Below are 24,214 nucleotides of genomic sequence, written 5' to 3' on the forward strand. Positions count from 1 at the left end.
CATACTACTACTACCAACAACAACAACCACCACAATTCATTCAACCCCAATTTCAAGCCTTTCAACAACCTTCTCCGCAATTTCAACCTCAAACTTCCCAACGTCAACAAACTTTACAACCATCTCAGGTTCCATTATCTCAATATCAACATATAAACCTCGACAATAACGACGACAACGAACGGGTTGAAGAAACACAATGAAGTTGTAGGAGGCCAAAAAAATCAAAAGATCCAAGGAAAAAGAAAAGTACGCAATGGGCCGAGGAGGAGGAGGAGGAAACTTTAGCTAAAGCTTAGATTTTCATATCACAAGACGGGATGTTGGTAACACGCAAACGGGTCAAATCTTTTGGAATCGTGTTTTAGACCACTTCCATGCGTTATTAAGAAGACAAACGAGCCGTACATACGACTCGGTCAATGCAAAATGGCGTGACCTTCGAGCGGCTTGCACCAAATTTAACGGCGTATTTGACAATCTTAAAAATATGCATAGAATTGATAGCAACGATTTCAACATTTTATCAACCACGTTGTACCAATACAAAATTAACAACAATGGTAAACCATTTGTCAACCAAAAATCGTGGGAAGTTTGTCGTAATTGTCCAAAATGGGTCCTTCATCCGGATACGACACATTCGGGATCTACCACCAGCTCCAACAAAAGGTCGAGAATGTTCGAGTCGTACATTGGTGTTAACCTCGACCTCAATGATGAGTTCGACGCCACCGAAGGGGAGGGTCCACCGGACGTCCAACTTCGTTGACCACCGGGAAGGGACAAAGCGAGAAATGGGTCGTCTTCTAACGGAAAATCAACCAACGATGACGTACTAACAGAGAAAATAGACAAAACTCTAAATTTTTTAGGAAAAAAAATTGAATCAACGGAGGAAGCTCATCGACGACAATTAGCACTCACCGATCTTCAAATTATAAACACGGTGTCGCAACCGAATCTCGACCCGGAAAATTTAATGGTGTTTTTAAAAATTTAACAAGAAGTTTTCGACAAATATCGCAACTAGATTCTATGTTTTTTATGATTTTTAGTAATTTAGGTTTAATTTTCTATGTTATTTTTATGTTTTTTTAGTATTTTAGTTTTCATTTTGTATGTGTTTTTATGTTTTTTTAGTAATTTAGGTTTAATTTTCTATTTTTTAGGTTTAATTTTCTATGTTTTTTTTAATTAATGTAATGTGATTTCAATTAATGTAAAATATTTTATTATGTTTTAAATTATGTTTTTATTTAATTTAATCATAAAATAAATAAATAAATAAATAAATAGTTGTGGAGTGGTAACAATTTCCTATGTCTAGTTGGTTGGTGGTGGTTCGTGGTGAAGCTGACGTGACGCAGAGGTGATAACACTTTTTCGATGGGTTGGTGGTGACTACTCCCCATAGCCTAAACTAATCAAATATTTGTGGTAAAGGAGAAGACGACCCGTAGACACAATGAACAGTACCCTTAACTGTTGAAGAAAAATAAAAAAATAAATAAAAGTGGTCCAATTGAAAACAATTAATGTTCTTAAGGGGCTTCCAAATTACTATATTATATAATAATAATCTATTTCTTCTAATAAACAAAACCTAAATTTATCATTTGTCCCTCTATTAAACAAGCTATTGTATATGTGGCATCTTTTCCATCTCCATTTTTTGTATTTTCATTCTAAAAATTTCCATTATATTTAGCAACAATATTAATTATTAATTCCTTTCAAACTTCAAATCCCCTAATATTAATCAATATATTTATCTGTTTAGATGTTTTTTAACAGCTATTTCGCTATATTATGTATAACTAGATGTGAAACTCGTATACTATACGGGTTGATTAAAACATAATGTTAAATACAAAGGAGTAAACGAGAAGTTTATTTGTATTTGAAATTTGAAATAAGCAAAAATTATGAGAAAAAAGTTAAAAAAAAAAAATAAACATACGAAAAATAAATAAATTTAAATTACGTGTTTAGTTGTCAGATCTGTGTACTAAACATGTTAATTATAACAAAATGTTAAACACAAAGGTTTAAACTATAACTTATTAGAAATTGAAATTGAAATTTGAAATTAATATAGTCATTATGATATATTTGATTTATGGAAACTAAATTAATAATATATTGAAAAGTGAAAAATAAAGTAAATAACAAGTGACAAGTGGAAAATATATCTCTCTAAATTAACACATAAAATTGTGTCCAAACAATCATAAAACTTTCCCTAGACTCTACTAGAACTTCTTCCATGCGTATCTTTAATCATCAATTCTGCTTCAACTCGGTTGGTGATGAAAATGTCAAACGATGGGATAACTTCATGGATTATACCAAAAATCTTTATTTCTGCTAATCAAAAGTCTACTTCTCCCGTACTAGACGTATTATTTCTTAGACACATTCTAAAGGCAAGATATCACCCTTACGATATCTTTCGATAGGTACTATTCAGTATCGTAAGCCTTCTTATTTCCTCCATTTACTCAATTCACTACGAGTCTACACCAAGACGTTATGTTCACGGAAGCAGGCGTTCAGTGTATCGAGGCGAGAATATAGATAGAGAAGATTTAGACGTGTATTCCTCCTTATTACTCTGAAAAGTTACATGCCAGTTCTAATATCGTAATTAAACGTTTAGAAATCTGAACACGTAAAATTTCCAGATCCGGTCGGCAACAGACCATAGATCCGATCAAATAATGGCATCATAAAGCTTCACAAATCATTTAGCACATAAAGCAATTTACGCATCTTCCCTAAATGAGCTAGTGCTCGTGTCTATTCAGGTGTACTACCTAAAATATATTAGACACACTCCTCACGATCACCGCTTAGCATTCTAAGTTTAAGTCTAGAAATAAATCCTTATTCCTAGTTCGCTTAAACTAATGCTCTGATACCAACTGTGACATCCCCATTTTCACGGCTAGAAAAGACCGATTTTGTTTATGCTTTATAAAAATCAGAGTACTTCTTTTGATAAAATGTTGCGGAATTTGTTCCCTGTAAAACATGATAAATAGTTATCAAAGCATTTTCGAAAAAATGTATTTTTATTCATTTTAAAACATTTGGGATGTCATTGTCAATACAGAAACATAAGCATAAACAGAACTTACATTTATTTACACTAGTGATCTACACCTCTTTAATCTATCAGTGTAATGTAACTTCGTATCGGTACCTGTGATTCAAATAAGCTTGAGTGGGTCAGGTTGGGAAACCTGGTGAGTACATAGGGTTTTCAACCCACAATAATATAATTATTATGTTTAAACATCAAACAATCAACTCAATTACCCATCCCCATTATCTTCCTTACTCTCATGGGTCTACCCTAAGACTCATCTATTCGTTCATTCCGAAGTCCCTTGCTTCCAGGGTTATAAGACAGCACTAAGTCCATGGCTGCCAATGCTCGTTCGTAAAGCACTAATTCCATAGCTGCTAATCTTCATTCATCGGGCACTAAATCCATAGCTACTAGTGTTCATCTAATAGGTACTAAGTCCATAGCTACCAACGTTTATCAGGTACTAAGTCCATAGCTACCAACGTTTATCCATCAGGTACTAAGTCCATAGCTACCAATGTTTATCTATCAGGTACTAAGTCCATAGCTACCAGTGTTTATCTATCAGGTACTAAGTCCATAGCTACCAGTGTTTATCTATCAGGTGCTAAGTCCATAACTGCTGATATTATTTAGGCACTAAGTCTATAGCTGCCAATGTTCACTCGTATCATCTTTCATCTCTCATCATTCATCTACCCATGTTTCACCCAACATATTTGTAGATATAAAATACGTATACAGTTTAAATCATTTAAAACATGTATAAAATCATTCATCCAGCATAGATAACAAGTATACAGACAATATGCACACATAGCACATAATTTATATAAAATACTTCATATCTATGTGTAAGATGAAAGTAACTATGCACTCACTTGATAAGGTGGTGGCTTGGTACTCGGACAGCGCTTCGTTTACTTTAAAATAATTTCCTTCGACGAAACCTAGTATTATTACCACTAGATTTTAGTCTAATATTTACCGTGACTAATTATTAGTCTTATTATTATATAAACGTTTAAACAATATTTTCCAACCACTATGTACAGACAGGGGCCAGACATAAAACACCGGAGGGCAGGATCATTTTGGCATATAGCACTTTTGAAATCCAACAACCCAGGCGGCCCTTCAAACCGGATTCCCCGTACCGTGAGTGGTTAAAAAGATATTATAACGACACTTATATAAACCATAATAATAGCTCAAATAATTATTATAAGGTCCTAATAACGTTACTATATTTAAATAAAAGCTATATTAAAAATTAGGTAGGCATATCTTACCTACGAGGGGGTTTGGCTAGAAGCCGTGCTCTGCAGGGGCAGAACTTCCGAGCCGAAAGCTCTTCTTCTCGGAGCCATCGAGCGCTCCGGGGCTTTCTTCTAGCGCTAGGGGGGTTTTGGGAGGTTTAGAGAGAGAGAGTAGAGAGAGAAGGGTGGAGGTGTGAAGAAATGAGGGTGGAATAGGTTGTATTTATAGGGTGAAGTATGGTTGAAGTTGGTGCCACATGTCACCATCTAGTGGCAAGCCTTGGGGAGAAAGCAATGGCCAAGATTGTGCCACGTCACCCCTTTTGCAGCAGCACCATGCTGACTTCTAAACCACGTAACTTTCGCATACGAGCTCCGTTTTCGACGTTATTTATATCCGCGTGTAGGTAAAAATAATATCTACAACTTTACTTTTGACTCCGTCGGCTAATTCTCAACCGATCTTAAATTTAACAGTATGAGGAGATTACACTGTTAAATGTCCGCGTAAAATTCGTAACTTCTTCATACGGACTCCGTTTTCGTCTGTCTTTTTGTCGTTGAGTTCCTATTAATGAGATCTTCTAAATAATCTTCCATCAAAAACTCATTTTTGATGCTCATCGTCTCTAAATTGACTAGCCCGTATTTGCGGGCGTTACACTTAGATCCCATTTCTCATCAATTTACTTTGTAAGTGAGCTACACTTACTCTGCTTCCGTATAATCTATGATTATAGTTATAAGTCGTTACTAGGAACTTATAATTAAGATTTATCAATGATTCCAAGTCGTTATACTTATTGATCTACTTACAGGAGAGGTGACTAGAATGGTTATGTCGGCTTGGTTATTGGATTTCAGAAAGGCTATACGCCGAAATGATCCTGCCTCCCGACTATCCTACTTAGTTGATCCTTATTTGATAGATCTTGATATAGACTTTGAAATTGTTGAGAAATCTAAGTCCTTAGAATAATAAGTTCCATGAAATATAAAATTAGACTAAGACTTAGAATTATGTACATCTAGGTATTTTGGAAAAGGTGTAAGGCGAAGCTCTGTCTGATTCACCAATCACCAGACATTTTTTCAGGTGAGTGCATAATTACTTTCCTCTTACACATAGATATAAAGTATTTAGATAATTGAATGATATATGTGCTTATTTGAAAAGATGTTATGTGTTAGATGAAATATTATAAAGATAGATCTTATATGATATATATACTGTATATATGTATTTTATAAATATAATACATTGGTTAACAAATGATATTAATAGATGTCACACCCCCAAACCAGACGGCGGACACGTCTGGGGGTGGAGGACTTTATTTGTAGTATCACAACACATGTATTATAGTAATCAGAGTACAAACAACCACTGTATTTAAAAGTATAAATATTTACATATGTTTCAACCTTGTATTATGAAACTAAATAGTTGTACAAAAGAAGAAGACAATACATAAATAGCTCCATCTTCTCAAAAGCTTAGGGTGTACCTGCCTACTGGTTCTCTGAGAATACAAGTAATTTGAAAAGAGAGTATCAACATAAAGTTGAGTGAGTGCATAAGTATTTATGTTTTGAAAGAATGTCTTCTGTTTCTTGAATATGTAACTGTTTCCAGAAAAACCCTATATTTTCTGCTGTATATGAAAAGTAGATTTAGTTGCATAAAACTGTTCTATTTGTAAACCAATGTTCTGTATTTGTAATCCTTTTGTAAACTTGTATCTATAAGTATGTCTGAATTCATTAACTGTTATTATAAACTGTAATGTATTACTGTAAACTGTATCTGGTAAACTAGTACTTTGAAATAGTACATAAATTTAGTTAACTATACACTAACGTATTGTTAATATCTTTTAATGAGTTATTTTAACCATACTGACTAGGTGGCCTGACCCAACGCTATGAATGCGCTGAAAGTTGATGATAACAATTTTCACTCACAGGCGTGTATGCCTGACTGTAGCTAGCAGTCCGAGTGCGGGATTATCATTCCCAATATAGATCTATACACACATTGTTTCGATCCCCTGCTGGAGACTCTGGTCATAATATCAGGACTTTACTATATTTTTTAAAATGAATTAAACAAACTGTACTACTTGACTCATAAAAGCATATAAACGTTACATGTATAATAATTATGAAAACTCAATCATTCTGAAATAAATGATTACTAGTATGTTCTTGAATTAGTACTCTTAACCTGTATCTGAAAGAATGTATACACTTGGATAGTTTTGAATTAAACATTTGTTTTTGTAAAACAATGTACTCTAGTATGCTTGAATCATGAATTAATGTTTTGTGAATCATAAATTATACCTATTATAATTTATATATACTTTCTGTATTGATACTTAGTATTAATGAATACAACCCCTTGCTCAACTTGTTACAAAGGGTAATTGAAACTAAATGAATAAACTTTTATACTTGTATATATATACAAATATATAAGTAAAATTTAAATGACACTCGGAAAAATAACTGATACTTGTAATCCCACATCCAAACAAGGAAAAGGAACCAAAGTAGGTTATTAGTCCTAAATCTTTTAAGTCTTATTTATATAAATATATGTATACTAGTATGATTTTTGGGGAAAAATATAAGTTTATAAAATATTTAAAAGAAGTTTCATATTTTGAAATCTATTTTAGTGACTTGATGTCTTTTTGAAACAATCACTTAAAACCATTTGATTTGATGATACTGAAATTCATTTTGATAAGATGTTTGAAACCATTTGTTTTGATAACTGTAATCCATTTGAAATTATTTTTTATAACACAAAATCTTTGTGTTAGACTTGTATTCCCCCCCCCCCCTTAAAACAGTAAAAACTATGAAAATATGGGGGTATGAACTCACCTGTAGTGAGTAGTTTGGATGAAAGAGTGGTATAGGATGCTAGGTGTTAAGTGAAGACTTGAACACACACACGGATCCTATTTAACATATAAAGACACACATATATGTATATAATTAGTTTTTATACTACTAATCATGTAAGGAACACACCTTAGGAACTAGGAAACACTTATATGGAAGTGTTATAATTACAAAGGATTGCATCTAAGGAGTTTAAGGCCACACCATGGTGTTTACGTCCATGTGTTCACGACCACTAGAGTTTACGGCCATGTATTCACGGCCTCATGAGTTTACGACGGTAAACTCATGATGATTTGTGTCCAAAAGGTGTTTTAAGGTCTTATAAACCACAAGGAAGTGTTCTAGCCTTAAGTCCAAGCCCTAAGAAGAGTTATGATCACATTTGCACCTTTAATAAGGGTTTACGGCCAAGGTAGATGCTCTTGGTCGTAAACTCTCTTTGATCATGGATATGGGGTGATGTCAAGGTGCTAAGCTTGAGTTCTTACTAGATATCAAGTATAGGGAAGTAATACTTACGATATAGAAGCTAAAAAGGTTGATTTTGGACCAAAACACTAACGTGTTCTTGGTGTTCTTGATGATCTTGAAGATCTAACCCAAAAGATGATGTTAATGGATGGAATCAAAGGGGTTATGCTAGATAAGAAGATGTAGTAACTAATCAAGGGATAAATCACTTACATTTTTGGAAGAAAATGAAGATCCTTGATGATAGTTGAGAGCAAAACCTGATTTCTTGGCTTGGAAATGGTAAAAGTGTTGAAAAATGGCCAAGTATCACATATATAGCCAAGAGTTTATGGCCACCATGAGTTTACGGCCGTAAACTCATGTGTCTTGGCCGTAAACTCCTCATGAAAGGGGTTTATGGTTTGTTTGATGGATTTGAACATCAATTGACACTTCCTTTCACTCATTCCTTTGGTTTACTAGGCTCGGAATGTTCAAACAGACTCTAAACAGTGCTAGAAGATAGCAGACACGAGTCTGACTTTGATTGAGTTTAAGTGTTGTACAAGATAGAAATTTCAGGTTGTCACATCATCCCCCCGTTAGAGAGAATTTCGTCCCGAAATTAGAGTTTAAGCAATTAAGTAGTTACAAATAACTAAGCGAAAAGTTGAGGATATTTCAATTTCATTTGATCCTCGCGCTCCCAAGTGAATTCGGGTCCCCGCTTTGCATTCCAGCGAACCTTCACTATAGGAATACGGCTTTGCTTTGTTTGTTTGACTTCTCGGTCCATGATTTCTACTGGTTCTTCCACGAAGTTGAGGCTCTCGTCGATCTCGATTTCGTCGAGTGGAATAACAAGAGTCTCGTCGGACAGACACTTTTTCAAGTTCGAGACGTGGAATAACAAGAGTCTCATCGGACAGACACTCTTGAGGTAGTTGAAGTTTGTAAGCTACGGGACCAATTCTAGCAAGAATCTCGAATGGTCCTATATACGTTGGATTCAACTTGTCACGCTTTCCAAAGCGTATCATGCCCTTCCAGGGTGAGACCTTCAACATGACGCGACCACCAACCTGGAACTCCAAAGGTTTTCTTCTTTTGTCAGCGTAGCTTTTCTGTCTATCTCTGGAAGCTTTAAGCCGCTCCCGGATTTGTACAATTTTCTCTATGGTTTCGCGAATGATTTCCGGACCAGTGAGGGTACTGTCAGGAACTTGACTTCTAGCGAACTGCGTATCACCCACTTCAGCCCAGCACAGAGGTGATATGCACTTGCGGCCATAGAGAGCTTCGAAAGGAGCAGCCTTTATACTAGTGTGATAACTATTGTTGTAAGAGAATTCGACAAGGGGTAAATAATTATCCCATGCCTTACCAAAGTCTATCACGCAAGCTCGCAATATATCTTCTAAAGTTTGAATTGTCCTCTCACTTTGTCCGTCAGTCTGAGGATGGTAGGCTGTACTCATGTCCAACCTAGTTCCCAAAGATTTTTGTAGAGACTGCCTAAAAAGAGAAGTGAATCTACTATCTCGGTCAGAAATAATAGATATTGGTACACCATGCAGTCTAACGATTTCCTTGAGGTAAGTTCTTGTTAGCTTCTCCATTTTGTTGGTCTCTTTGATTGGCAAGAAGTGTGCGGATTTGGTTAATCTATCGACGATTACCCAAATAGTATCATAACCTCCCGATGTCTTGGGTAACTTGGTTATGAAATCCATTGTAATCCGCTCCCACTTCCATTCAGGTATTTCAGGTTGTTGCAATAAACCTGAAGGTTTCTGGTATTCTACCTTTACCTTGGCACAAGTAAGGCACTTGCCCACAAAGGTAGCAATTTCGGCCTTCATGTTTGGCCACCAGTACAGTTTCTTGAGGTCTAGGTACATCTTGTCTGAACCTGGATGAATGGAGTATCGAGTTTTGTGTTCTTCATTCATAACCACATCTTGGTAACCACCGAACTTTGGTGTCCAGATCCGGTTCATGAAACAATAGACTCTATCATCCCTGACTCTGAAGTTTTTATCCATTCCTCTCAAAGTTTCACATGTCACGTTTTCAGGTTTTAAGGCCTCGAGTTGAGCCTCTCTGATCTGTGTGGACAGATGTGAATGGATTGTCATGGTCAACGACTTTACTCGGCGTCCCGAGTAATCTTTTCTGCTAAGGGCGTCAGCTACAACGTTAGCTTTACCAGGGTGATAAAGAATCTCACAATCGTAGTCGTTCAGTAGCTCCACCCATCGTCGTTGTCTCATGTTCAGCTCTTTCTGATTGAAGATCTGTTGGAGACTTTTATGGTCCGTGAATACTGTGCATTTCGTGCCATATAAGTAATGTCTCCAGATCTTCAGAGCGAATACCACTTCTCCTAGCTCAAGGTCATGTGTTGTATAGTTGACTTCATGTGTCTTTAATTGTCTTGAGGCATAGGATATCACCTTTCCTCTTTGCATAAGAACACATCCAAGCCCTTGATTAGAAGCGTCACAGTACACTACAAAATCCTCTGTTCCTTCAGGGAGAGACAAGATTGGTGCACTACACAAGGATCGTTTCAGCGTTTGGAATGTTGTTTCTTGTTTTTCTCCCCAGCTAAAAGTTACTCCCTTTTGCGTCAGAGTGGTAAGAGGTTTAGCTATTCAAGAGAAATTCTGGATGAATCTGTGATAATAGCCAGCAAAACCTAAGAATTGACGGATTTTTGTAGGTGTTTTGGGTGTTGACTAGTTTTCAATAGCCTTAATTTTGGAAGGATCGACATGTATTCCTTCAGAACTGACCACGTGACCTAGGAATTCAACCTTCCTAATCCAAAATTCACATTTTGAAAACTTCGCATAGAGTTTCTCTGTTCTAAGAGTTTGCAGAACTTGACGAAGATGTTGGCTATGATCCTCTTCACTTCTTTAGTAGATAAGGATGTCGTCAATGAAGACTATGACGAATTTGTCCAAGAATGGACGACACACTCTGTTCATTAAATCCATGAACACAGCAGGTGCATTCGTCAATCCGAATGACATCACTACGAATTCATAATGACCATAACGAGTTCTGAACGCGGTTTTAGGAATGTCATCCTCCAAAATCCGTAACTGGTGATACCCGAATCTTAAGTCTATTTTTGAGAAGTAGCTCGCGCCTTGAATTTGGTCGAACAGATCGTCAATGCGAGGCAGAGCGTATCAATTCTTAATGGTAAGTTTATTCAGCTCGCGGTAGTCTATGCACATACGGAATGATCCATCCTTCTTCTTCACGAACAAAACCGATGCTCCTCAGGGTGAGAAGCTTGGTCTTATGAAACCTTTGCTAAGGAGTTCGTTAAGCTGGCTGGATAATTCCTGCATTTCTGAAGGTGCAAGACGATAAGGAGATTTGGCAACAGGGGTAGCCCCTGGAATTAAGTCGATTCTGAACTCGACTTGTCGTTCGGGAGGCACTCCTGGAAGATCATCGGGAAAAACGTCGAGAAAGTTACAGACTTCAGGAATTTTCGTGATATCTTTCACTTCTTGCTTTTTGTCTACCACGTGAGCTAAGAAATCGCAGTACTCTTTGCGAAGGTACTTCTGTGCCTTAATGCAAGAAATGATATAGAGGTTCGTTTCGGGTTTTTCGCCATAAATAACAAGAGTTTCATTAGTTGGCAAGTTCAGACGAATGGCTTTTTCATAACATAGGATGTCAGCACGGTTAGGACACAACCAATCCATACCTATTATGACGTCAAAACTCTTGATAGAGATCGGCATAAGGTCTATTGGAAACGAAAAGTTATTCAAGGTAAGATTACATCCTATGTATACTTCATTGGTGGATTCGGATTTCCCATTAGCCATTTCGACTGTGAATGTTTCTTTTAATGGTTGGGAGTTTTGATTTAGCAATTGTTTGAAATTATGGCTCACAAAGCTCTTCTCAGCACCACAATCAAATAGAATGCATGCATAAGTGTTGTTGAGAAGGAACGTACCCGTAACTACTGCAGGATTTGCCACTGCTTCTTCCTGGCCCAAGGCTAAAATTCTCCCCACTCCACCTGCATTTCCAGCTTTAGGACAATCTCTCTTGAAATGCCCCACTTCACCACATTGATAGCATGCTTGACCCACTCCAGCAGCAGGTACTTGGTTAAGTGGTTGGGGTGGTGCTCTACAGAATCGGGCAGTATGCCCTTTCCTGTTGCAGTTACGACACTGCATTTCCCGGCAATTCCCATTATGGTGAAAATTGCACTTGTTGCACTTGGGAAGGTTTCCAGCATAAGGCTTGGCTGGTGCTGGATTAACAGGAACAGCAGTAGGTACAATTGCAGCGTTGACTGTAGCCAGTTGTTGTTTCTTTGAGGAATCTTGTGAAAACTTGCCCTTCCTCTTGTTCCGACCCTTCTTGTTGTTGTTGTTGTTATTGTTGTTGTTGTTGTTATTTCCCTTTGGTTGTTCTGGCATAACATCCACTGAGTGTTGATGGACTCCACGGTCTATAAGAGATTGTGCCAGCTCTTTAGCACTGTCAAAAGTAACAGGCCTTGAAGCTAAAACACTTGACTGAATTTGGGGCGACAGTCCCTAAATATATCTCTCAATCTTCTTGCTCTCTAGAGCAACCATCTCCGGGCACAGAATTGCCAGATCACAAAATCTACTGGTATAGGTTGATATATCAGAACCAACCATTGAAAGACCCCAGAGTTCCTGCTCAAGTTTTTGGACTTCGCCTCGCGGGCAATATTCCCGCATATTCATACCTTTGAAGTTCTCCCAACTGATCGAATTAGCCACTACCAGAGTAAGTGACTTAACGTGACCATTCCACCACGCCAAATCCCTTTCCGAAAAAGTGCAAGCAGCGAACTTGACTTTGCTGCTGTCAGGACAGGAGCAGATTTCGAAAATTGCTTCTGTCTTCTCTATCCACTGCCTTAATGCCATAACTCCCCCAGTTCCATTAAAGGTCCTAGGTTTGGCATTGGAAAAATCTTTATAAGTGCACTCTCGCGAATGCCCATGACCTTCACCCTGGTTAGGAGGATTTGTACCAGCTCCAGACCCACTAGCACCAGAAGTATGGATCTGAGACATAGCAGCAGCTACAACTGCCGTGACCGCTGCTTGGAACATAGCAGGGTCAAACTGAGGAGGTGGTGGCGGAGGTGGCACCGGCGGTTCATTTACATTGTGACGTCTTGGATTCTACGAGGAGGCATCTTTTTCTATAAAAGTCAAAAGATACAAAGATGATAAGATATCAAGAGTGAATATGAATTCTGATATCTTTGAACTAAAACATATAGTTCGATATGAATCTTGGAATGAATTGGAAATAGAAGTCTATGACAAGTACAAATTGTAACTGAATAATATGAAAGTGAATGGTTATTTTTCAATTACTAAGAAAATGCATGTCGATTAAATTGGCATATTGAATACATAAGTCTGGAAAACTTGACCCTAGACAGGTCTACAATACACCAATTCTGAGAAAAATATCGACATCATACAGACCTATCGAAAATAAAATTTTCGTGGTCTTACTGAAAAACCTAAAAAATAACTCTAAAACCTATCCATAGACTTAACTATAACCAAAAGAGTGAAATAGGAAACGAGTAGAGTATTTCCTAATGGCGACGGGTATCATTTAGATGAAACCTCATCTTAGCCATTTGACGCTCCATAGCAAGCAGATGCCTTTCATACACTGTCAGACGTGCTCGAAGCTCTATGACTTCAGCTCGAGTTTCAGCTAAGGATTGCAATAGAGATTCATTGTCCCTTGTATCTCTTTCACGAGCATATTCAAGACGCTTAATACTGATTGTATTAATTCTCACATTGGCATCAACTTCCCTGATTCGGTTGATGGCTGTTCTACCCTGAATTTCATTTCGAGCAACTCTGCTGACTATAATCGGCAGGACTCTGTCTGCTGAACCTCCTTCCCTTAAGTTGTAGAAGCTTCTGTCTCCATTGTAAGGCATTGGTTGACCCTGCTCTTGACTCCATGTTTCCAAGCTTTCTACCCATAGAGACGTCGGACCTTGGAAAACCGGACGAGGGTTAGGATTTTGAGTAATTGGTGGTGGATTATAGGCTTCTGATTCGGAATCATTGTCTTTAGGAAAGTTTTCTGCAAAATCATCATCTAAGGGAATTTCGTGATTTTCTTCTGGCTCTGCATCTTGTTCTTGATCAGGGAAATAAGGGTCTCCGGGTATGTAAAATCCAGCCATTGTTATCTAAGCGAGAATAGGGATAAGAGATATAGAATATAGTTAGTAACGATAAGTTTCTACAAGAAAGACCTACAATTAACAAATAATGTACTAAGTACAACTTGTTCTAGATATTACTATAACTATAAAGTGCATATTAATTATATATAACTTGGTTATATTCGACCTTCGATTAAATGACCCGACTCTAAATCCACCACCAAACAAGGAACAGGAAATGAAGCCAAATCACATATTCTAAGTCTATATAACTTTAATTATCTATAATTGTAATATACCCTTAATATTTATAGTTCTACCCTTGATTGTTCTATTGATTTCACATGTGTGTTATTAGTATATAGTGCCTAAAATACCCCTATAGTATTTTAATCTTTATGTTCTGTTCTAAAGTTCTTCTGAATATGTATAGTTGGTAAGTTTTAGACATGCCACAACACTACTATCACTCCCAAACACATGTTGGTCATATCTCAAATCAATATAGTTGATCAGGCTATATTAATCTCATATATGATTACATAACTGTCTAGGTTTGACTGTAATGTTCAACATCCAAATACTTTTAAGTTCTTATGATTTGATACTGTACTTGTAGATAAGTGTTAGTATACTTCTTGTAAAAATAATTAAATTTTTAAAAGTATACTTGTAGTCAGAGCTCTCAGCCCCAAATGTATTTATAGTTTGTATATCTTTTATGGATTGATATACTAAGTTCACTATAAACAATTCTCTGATACCAATCTGTCACACCCCCAAACCAGACGGCGGAAACGTCCGGAGGTGGAGGACTTCATTTGTAGAATCACAACACATGCATTATAGTAATCAGAGTACAAACAACCACTGTATTTAAAAGTATAAATATTTACATATGTTTCAACCTTGTATTATGAAACTAAATAGTTGTACAAAAGAAGAAGACAATACATAAATAGCTCCATCTTCTCAAAAGCTCAGGGTGTACCTGCCTACTGGTTCTCTGAGAATACAAGTAATTTGAAAAGAGAGTATCAACATAAAGTTGAGTGAGTGCATAAGTATTTATGTTTTGAAAGAATTCTTCTGTTTCTTGAATGTGTAACTGTTTCCAGAAAAACCCTATATTTTCTGCTGTATATGAAAAGTAGATTTAGTTGCATAAAACTGTTCTATTTGTAAACCAATGTTCTGTATTTGTAATCCTTTTGTAAACTTGTATCTATAAGTATGTCTGAATTCATTAACTGTTATTATAAACTGTAATGTATTACTGTAAACTGTATCTGGTAAACTAGTACTTTGAAATAGTACATAAGTTTAGTTAACTATACACTAACGTATTGTTAATATCTTTTAATGAGTTATTATAACCATACTGACTCGGTGGCCTGACCCAACGCTATGAATGCGCTGAAAGTTGATGATAACAATTGTCACTCACAGGCGTGTATGCCTGACTGTAGCTAGCAGTCCGAGTGCGAGATTATCATTCCCAATATAGATCTATACACACATTGTTTCGATCCCCTGCTGGAGACTCTGGTCATAATATCAGGACTTTACTATATTGTTTAAAAAGAATTAAACAAACTGTACTATTTGACTCATAAAAGCATATAAACGTTATATGTATAATAATTATGAAAACTCAATCATTCTGAAATAAATGATTACTAGTATGTTCTTGAATTAGTACTCTTAACCTGTATCTGAAAGAATGTATACACTTGGATAGTTTTGAATTAAACCTTTGTTTTTGTAAAACAATGTACTCTAGTATGCTTGAATCATGAATTAATGTTCTGTGAATCATAAATTATACCTATTATAATTTATATGTACTTTCTGTATTGATACTTAGTATTAATGAATACAACCCCTTGCTCAACTTGTTACAAAGGATAATTGAAACTAAATGAATAAACTTTTATACTTGTATACATATACAAATATATAAGTAAAATTTAAATGACACTCGGACAAATAACTAATACTTGTAATCCCACATCCAAACAAGGAAAAGGAACCAAAGTGGGTTATTAGTCCTAAATCTTTTAAGTCTTATTTATATAAATATATGTATACTAGTATGATTTTTGGGGAAAAATATAAGTTTATAAAATATTTAAAAGAAGTTTCATATTTTGAAATCCATTTTGGTGACTTGATGTCTTTTTGAAACAATCACTTAAAACCACTTGATTTGATGATACCGAAATTCATTTTGATAAGATGTTTGAAACCATTTGTTTTGATAACCGTAATCCATTTGAAATTATTTTTTATAACACAAAATCTTTGTGTTAGACTTGTATCCCCCCCCCCCCCTTAAAACAGTTAAAACTATGAAAATATGGGGGTATGAACTCACCTGTAGTGAGTAGTTTGGATGAAAGAGTGGTATAGGATGCTAGGTGTCAAGTGAAGACTTGAACACACACACGGATCCTATTTAACATATAAAGACACATATATGTATATAATTAGTGTTTATACTACTAATCATGTAAGGAACACACCTTAGGAACTAGGAAACACTTATATGGAAGTGATATAATTACAAAGGATTGCATCTAAGGAGTTTAAGGCCACACCATGGTGTTTACGGCCATGAGTTCACGGCCACTAGAGTTTACGGCCATGTGTTCACGGCCTCATGAGTTTACGACCGTAAACTCATGATGATTTGTGTCTAAAAGGTGTTTTAAGGTCTTATAAACCACAAGGAAGTGTTCTAGCCTTAAGTCCAAGCCCTAAGAAGAGTTATGATCACATTTGCACCTTTAATAAGGGTTTACGGCCAAGGGAGATGCTCTTGGCCGTAAACTCTCTTTGATCATGGATATGGGGTGATTCAAGGTGCTAAGCATGAATTCTTACTAGATATCAAGTATAGGGAAGTAATACTTACGATATAGAAGCTAAAAAGGGTGATTTTGGACCAAAACACTAACGTGTTCTTGGTGTTCTTGATGATCTTGAAGATCTAACCTAAAAGATGATGTTAATGGATGGAATCAAAGGGGTTATGCTAGATAAGAAGATGTAGTAACTAATCAAGGGATAAATCACTTACATTTTTGGAAGAAAATAAAGATCCTTGATGATAGTTGAGAGCAAAACCCGATTTCTTGGCTTGGAAATGGTAAAAGTGTTGAAAAATGGCCAAGTATCACATATATAGCCAAGATTTTACGGCCAGCATGAGTTTACGGCTGTAAACTCATGTGTCTTGGCCGTAAACTCCTCATGAAAGGGGTTTATGGTTTGCTTGATGGATTTAAACATCAATTGACACTTCCTTTCACTCATTCCTTTGGTGTACTAGGCTCGGAATGTTCAAACAGACTCTAAACAGTGCTAAAAGATAGCAGACACGAGTCTGACTTTGATTTATTTTAAGTGTTGTACAAGATAGAAATTTCGGGTTGTCACAATAGATTCCATAGTATTATGAAAGATGTAGGCAAATATAGGATGTCACGACTTTAGAAATGGTACTAGCGTGCTAACGATGTAAGAATGGTACTAGTCTGCCAACGATGTAGAAATGGTACTAGTGTGCCAACGATGTAGAATTGGTACTAGTGTGCCAATGATGTAGGAATGGTACTAGTGTGCCAACGATGTAGTCACTTAGCAGAGTACAGGTGATAACCACCAAACTATTCATGACCATCTTGTGGAAAACAATCAAGTTTATAACCTGTAGGTGATGAACTTTGTGCCCATTTGATGTACTCTACCCTACTAACACATACTGCGGAGAAATCCCTATAATAGTATTGTGAGTAACGATAATTAAGATGATCCTTAGGAATAAAAATAGAAAGAAACCTACTGACATGTATTGCGGAGAAATCCACGTTACAGTACTGTTAGTCACATTTATGCTTATGTTTATGCTTATATTATAAAATCTTGGGATGTCGTGACTGTAAGGCCTACGTTTATGCTTATGTTTTGTATCAGTCACGACATCCCAAGATTTTATAATATTAATGAAAAACATTTATTCGGAAATATTTTACGGGACCAAATTCCTCATTTCATAAATAAACTATGTTTTAAATCATAAACAAAAAGTTTTAAAATGACCGTAAATTTGGGAATGTCACATACGACTGCGACAACAGCCACAATGAAACCATTGTGAGATATCACAAACGAAGTTCTTGCTGCTCATGCCCTACAATACCCTCTTTTTATGGATTTCTTATTGCATAGACCAAGTAACTCTTATTGCTACGCCATCATTTTTGCCTTTTTTTTCTTTAAAGGTAGTTAATTGTCATATTTAGGGTGCGAAAGTTCTATTCTTTATTATCTTTTCATGTGGGGTTTATGAAGTTGGGTCTTTTGTGTTATATTCTTTTCCATGGGTGTGTTGTTTTTGGATTATCATTGTAGGTTAGTCATTAAAGTTATGGCTTAAGTTTGGTAGTTTGGAGTTGTTTGAATATATTTTTTTGGTTTCTTCAATACTGGTATAGGCAAGGTTCTAAAAGGCATGGGGTGTGGCGTGGCGGCAAGGCCAAACCTCAAGCTTAACGAGTCATTGCGTTTTTCAAGGCATGATGTAAGGCGACGATTTTGTATTAATTTATAATTATATTACCACATAAATATAGATTTATATCAAATATAACAAGTTTTTAAAAGTGTTATATCAATAACTAATAAAAAAGTTAACAAAAAACAGATAACTTGTATGTCCAATTAGAAAAGGCATAAAAAAGAGCAAAAAATGTCTCAAACGAAAAAACACGCACCATAACACAAAAAAACACGAAAAAATGTCCCAAACCACAGAGACCATTAATTTACTTAAAAAGTTAGCATCTTTAAATTTAAAACAGGAGAGGAGAATGTTAAGGCCCGAACTATGGCCCAATGCCAAGTTCGGCTTGGCTAGCCCATTTTCACCATCAGCGTTATTACTAAAATACCCCCACCAGTTCTCTGAAGAGCTGATAAGGCTGTTGCCATTGAGGAAGAGGATAACAGCAACCAAGAAATCTTGAAGACATGGCGTGTGTATCATCTGTGTGTACAAGATTTGGAGCACACAGTACAACAGCTTCGCTCCCTTTCCTCAATGCTTCACGAGTAACAAGAAGCTCTCTCTCCCTAAAACCAGCTGCTGCTGCGCCTAATTCCACAAACACATCTGGGCTTCTCCACTGTTCCTTCGTTTCTGCTTCTTCCCCACTCTCTCTTTCATCTTCATCTTCATCCACATTCGCAGGTAAATTTTCATCTCCCCAGTTATGAAATTAAAGCGAAAACCCATTCTTTCATGTGGGCAATTTGGTTAACGAGTATGTGGGGTTTTTTTTCATTTCACTGAAATTTAGGGTTTATCCTGTTTTAGGAGATTGATCAATCAAGATTCCGAAATTACTATTTTGGTTGATAGATATGCAAAATATTTCTAATTTTGAGTTGAATTCTATGCTAATTTGTATTTTGTTTAAAGGATTATGTGCGCACAAAACAAAATCAATCATAGTGGACAATGCAGTTTTCTAATTTAAATCTTGACCAAAAGGGCTTTGCTAAACACCTACTTTTGACCCAAACCTAATCAATTATTTAAAAAACTCGATCCACTTAACTTTTTTATAAAGGGTTAAATGCAAGAAAGAGCAACATACTTACATTGTACTTTGAAAAATCCATCCAATTATAACAATCTCATCCAAATACGTAGCAAATTTCATTGCTATAATAGGGTGAGCTTTTCAAAGTATAACGTATCAATAAGAAAAGAATCGAAAGTACAATGTAGATATTTCAAAGTACAATGCCTTAATAAGAAACAAAAAAAGAAAATTGAAAGTAGAATGGTGTGATAGGTTCATCATTGGGGTTGGACTTGAGTTCAAGGAGTGGGATGGAGGCGGTGAAACGGCGGGGATTGGTGGTGAGGGCGGGGAAGAAGTTTCAACTTGCTCAAACAAAGAGGAATAGATCTCGGAAATCATTAGCAAGGACTCATGGATTTCGTTTGAGGATGAGAACTACTAATGGAAGAGCTGTGTTGAAGCGTAGGAGAGCCAAGGGTCGATGGATACTCTGCACCAAATCTAATCCTAGTAGTGGAAAACGTGCTTGAATTGAATGACCGAATTTTTACTACTTTTGGGTCCATGATGATCATGATGATGATATTTTTGTTTAATGTGTATTTGTTTAATTTGTGTAATCTTGGTTTAATTTCTAGATGTTGAAACATCTCTTCGATTATCAAGCAATATATCTTGAAAAGTTGTAACTTTTGTTTTCTTCATATTGTTAACTTGATTGTCAGAGCGGATTCTTAAGATTAGTACTCGACTGAAATTGATGTCAATGGGATAGAATATGTGATTTTTCATCCTATCTTAAGAGATATACTTGTCATTTTCAATTTTTCATCCTCGGTCATCAATCCCATCTACTCTAAGGGTTGTATCTTTATTTTAATTTTTTTTAAAGTTTTGTGTTGATAAAATGACTCGAGTAATTGTTGATTAAGTCAATATCTCATTGAGTCAAATCAAGCCTCTTATCATAGTTACTCAATAAGAGGCATATTAAACAACCCCTAAATCATTGTGTCTAGATTAAGTCAAAAAAGCAACAACCATACATAGATATCCAGATTAAGTGCTTAACCTATTAAGCTCAATAAGTGAATCACAACAATATACAACACTAGCTCTCTATATGCTTGAAATACAACAATATACAAAGCTAATCCCTTGTAAACAAAAATGCTATAAGATGAGTGTGTACACTTGTGCTAGGTTTCTACTTTATAATCTACAGAATAAATGGATCACGATTTTTTTTTTCAAATAAAATTGTTATTGCATTGTTGATTTATCATTTTTGTTTTAATAAATTGGAAAGAGCTTGTATCAAAGATGTTGGTTCATAAACTACGCCCACCTTTGGATCTTTCATTGATTCAACACGCACCTGCAACAAACAATGTTCAAAATTTAATTACCAAAAAAAAAAAAAATACATATTTCGTATTAAAAGCCACTTTGTTGCATAAATTTGCATTTTTAAACAAAAAATAAAAATACATACCACGTGTACAATTCCTAGTGTAGCCAAGGATTTCATATCTACAGGAATTTCACCATCTTTTGGCACAAAAATGGTGTTAATATATTCACTAGGCTGCAAAAAAAAAAAAAGACAATTAGTAAATAAATAAATCAATAAGGATGTTTTGTTTTTATTATTGATGACTTACATTGTTTTTAAGACGATTATTAAGATGTCCATAAGTTCTATTAAGAGCATCTGTAATAGCAGTAACAAAGCAAGAGGCTCCAAATCCACTAGTTTCTCGATCACAACTACCATTCATCACAAGTACCTGATAATTTATTTATATAATTCAAAATTATATTTTAATTTCAATTTTCATTTCAGAAATATATTTTAATTTTGGAATTTGAAGGACGACATCAAACATTTTTTACTTAATTCAGAAAGAACGACTTAGCAAAGAAAGTCCCATTATGTACTAACTTTTTACAGATTTGCCCTTTCATTTTCCCAAGTTTGCCATTATTTTCTCAGTATGATTTTCAAACATCAGTTATTTGGACAACTTTTATTTAATAATAAATAATATAATAATAATAAAAACAAGGCCTTACTTTTGCACATGATCTTGAAGCTATAACCTCTCCAACTCCTAGTAAAACCTGCATCATAAAAACAAGAATGATGATAAATTATTATAAGCACTTAATAAGTCATTAATCAAGAACTAAAAAATAAAATGTGTTAATTGTTAAATGGGTAGTAATTATTGAAGAAGAGATTCAGTTACAATCCATGTTATTAAACAAACATTTTACCTAAAGATTACAACTATGAAAATCAAGAACCCTAACATTTTATATAAAGATTACATTACAACCATGAAATTTTAATTGAATAATTAGAGTTTAATTAGGGTTTTGGACTTACCAAAGAAGGGCAGATGGAAGTAAAGAGGGATCCCATACCATAAATAATGCAATCCACATTTCTCAACTGTTCTAGAACAGATGGATTTACAGTGGGAAACACCTGCATAATCACCACCACAAATAAACTCCTCAACAATTTTACAATAATTTTTTACCAATTTACGTATTTAACCCTTTAAAATAAACAACATGAATCACCTCATGCAATAAATTGCTTCCTTCACTTGACATGTAGAAAACTCTCTTTATTCTTGAAGGTAGTGTGGAAGAATTTTCCTGTATGAAAGATTCAAACAGTTAAAAAAAAAGGTAAATTTAATGAGTGCATCCCAAAAACAAAAGCCATATGAGATAATTGGAAATTTACATAATCAGAAAACTAGCCATTTATTTTAAAATGAGATAAATGCAAGAAATATAGCAAGAGTACTTTAATTGATTTGTTTAGTATTATAATTTATAGCATCTTATTTTCATTTCTTTTAACAATTATACCAATGCCATCCAAATACAAAAAAAATTGAAAGTAGAAAGTTATGATTTTTAAGAAAAAATGCAGATTTTACCTTATCTATAAGTTGCAATGATCCATTAGTGGGATGAGATATCTCATTCTGACCACGTATTATCATTCCATCCTAAACTTCATAACAAAAACAGCATGTAAAAAGATTAGTAATTTGACATTCTCTTAAACTAATAAAACAAGTTAACTTTTTTTAAAAAGAAAAAAGATAATGTTTTTTATCCTACCCATAATTCACAGCCTAAAGTAAGGCGATCATTAGTGGATATAACTGGAAGAACAAGACTTTCAGTGGGAATCTGGGAAACACGTGAAAACAAAAAAATTGCAGCATCCAAAGACTGAAAGAATATACGTGCTCCTGCAAAGAAAAAGTTACCAATGCTGGAAAAACTGATTCCAGTTAGTTCCTTGTATGATGGAATGGAATCACTCATTCCATTCATTCAATCCATTGGAATGAAAAAGATAAAACATTTACACATACCTTCCATTGCTAAAACAAAATGACTCATTTGTTCTTCGAAGGATCTGTAAGAAAAGAAGAATACTAATAAAAACTCATTTCAAACGTGTGAATGAACAATAATAAATACAACACATTAATGAAGACAGGAACCTGGTTCTGAAAATAAGCCAGAAAGGCACGAATGGTTTCTCTGTAGGCCTTGGAAACATCTTTCCATAAAGAATGTTCTCCTTCTACAATACTGTACCTGTTCAAAAAAGACAAAAATGCCCTCGTCATCAAGAGCTGAAATTGGGGAAGGAGCTCCTTAAGTGAAATTTAAGGAAGTTACCATTCTAATTTGGCTTCTTGTGGATCAAGAGGCAACCTGTAACCAAGTAAGTTCCTCACTGCAAGAGCCTCTGAAGTACTTTGATCGGATAATCTCAAGCATCGTGATCGTATGTCTCCAACTGCTGGACCACCTAAAAAATGGCACCATGAATTTGCAATCAAATCACCTAAATGTTAGGAATTGAATATCTAGAACAAAGTAAATCTGTGTGGGTTTCATGGAAGAAGAAATGTGTTGATGGGTAATCAATTGAGAAAAGGATGATTGTAAAGCCTACCTAGAACACGAACAATCTCAGCCGTACTTCCACCATCATCAGAAACAGGAAGAACATGAGCAACACAAGTTGTCAGCTTCTTAAGCTCTTCAACGACGCCATTAAAAGCCGTCCCCCCTGTAAGAAGAACCAGAATATTCAATATTGACAAGCCGCTTCAAATTTTACAATCACTCTAGAATCGCATCAAAACACCCGCTAGATATCAAATTTTCCCTAATTTCGTATTTTTTTAGTTCTAAAAGCCCTAACCATTAGAATCACAAAAACAAATTGCTTACAAATTGTTAAAATACACTTTTCGATCAAATTCGCAAGGTACATTACGAAATTGTTGAAGAAGAAGTGAAATCGGAAGGACAGGAGAGATTTGTACCTGAGAAAACAAGAATGGAAGGCTGGAAAGAGGAAGCAGTGGGGGAACGGTGAACGTTGACGGAATTAAGGGACGACATGGGGAGAGATCTTGAAGATGACAGAGAAAATTGAAATGGAAGTGGCAGTAGGGGCTTAGAAAGAGGAGGGGTGCCCAATTTCAACAAACTTTCAACCATGTTTACCCACTTCAATAACTTGGAATTGAATGGACTTTTGTTCACCTCCCATTGCCTTACCCTTACCCTTCTTCCATTAGAATATTATTTTCAACTAATTGAT

The 24,214-nt window shown here is 35.5% G+C and overlaps 2 protein-coding genes across 2 annotated transcripts; one reads left to right on the top strand and one right to left on the bottom strand.

The window, feature by feature from the left end:
• The first annotated feature begins 18,943 nt into the window (after positions 1-18,943).
• On the top strand, positions 18,944-20,248 carry LOC145126068 (Ribosomal protein L34). Its single transcript, XM_079061473.1, has 2 exons — positions 18,944-19,217; positions 19,828-20,248. Exons 1-2 carry the CDS (start codon positions 18,998-19,000, stop codon positions 20,085-20,087), a joined length of 480 nt encoding a protein of 159 aa, XP_078917599.1. The 5' UTR covers positions 18,944-18,997; the 3' UTR covers positions 20,088-20,248.
• A 413-nt stretch (positions 20,249-20,661) lies between these two features.
• MEE18 (maternal effect embryo arrest 18) lies at positions 20,662-24,150 on the bottom strand. Its single transcript, XM_079058587.1, has 13 exons — positions 23,934-24,150; positions 23,558-23,674; positions 23,278-23,410; positions 23,097-23,193; positions 22,965-23,008; positions 22,705-22,861; positions 22,518-22,589; positions 22,150-22,227; positions 21,950-22,051; positions 21,634-21,681; positions 21,222-21,347; positions 21,053-21,145; positions 20,662-20,935 (listed from the first exon to the last, which is right to left on the bottom strand). Exons 1-13 carry the CDS (start codon positions 24,109-24,111, stop codon positions 20,840-20,842), a joined length of 1,341 nt encoding a protein of 446 aa, XP_078914713.1. The 5' UTR covers positions 24,112-24,150; the 3' UTR covers positions 20,662-20,839.
• Positions 24,151-24,214: the final 64 nt, after the last annotated feature.

This window comes from Lactuca virosa, chromosome 7 (assembly GCF_052849685.1).
Source record: "Lactuca virosa cultivar CGN04683 chromosome 7, Lactuca_virosa_CGN04683_v6, whole genome shotgun sequence".
Lineage (NCBI taxonomy): Eukaryota > Viridiplantae > Streptophyta > Magnoliopsida > Asterales > Asteraceae > Lactuca > Lactuca virosa.

Coding starts and splice junctions, on each gene's coding strand:
- LOC145126068 (XM_079061473.1), top strand. CDS start 18,998: ATGGCGTGTGTATCATCTGTGTGTACAAGATTTGGAGCACACAGTACA. Junction 19,218..19,827: donor ATCTTCATCCACATTCGCAG/GTAAATTTTCAT, acceptor ATGGTGTGATAG/GTTCATCATTGGGGTTGGAC.
- MEE18 (XM_079058587.1), bottom strand. CDS start 24,111: ATGGTTGAAAGTTTGTTGAAATTGGGCACCCCTCCTCTTTCTAAGCCC. Junction 23,411..23,557: donor TGAGATTGTTCGTGTTCTAG/GTAGGCTTTACA, acceptor GCCATTTTTTAG/GTGGTCCAGCAGTTGGAGAC. Junction 21,146..21,221: donor ATAATCGTCTTAAAAACAAT/GTAAGTCATCAA, acceptor TTTTTTTTGCAG/CCTAGTGAATATATTAACAC.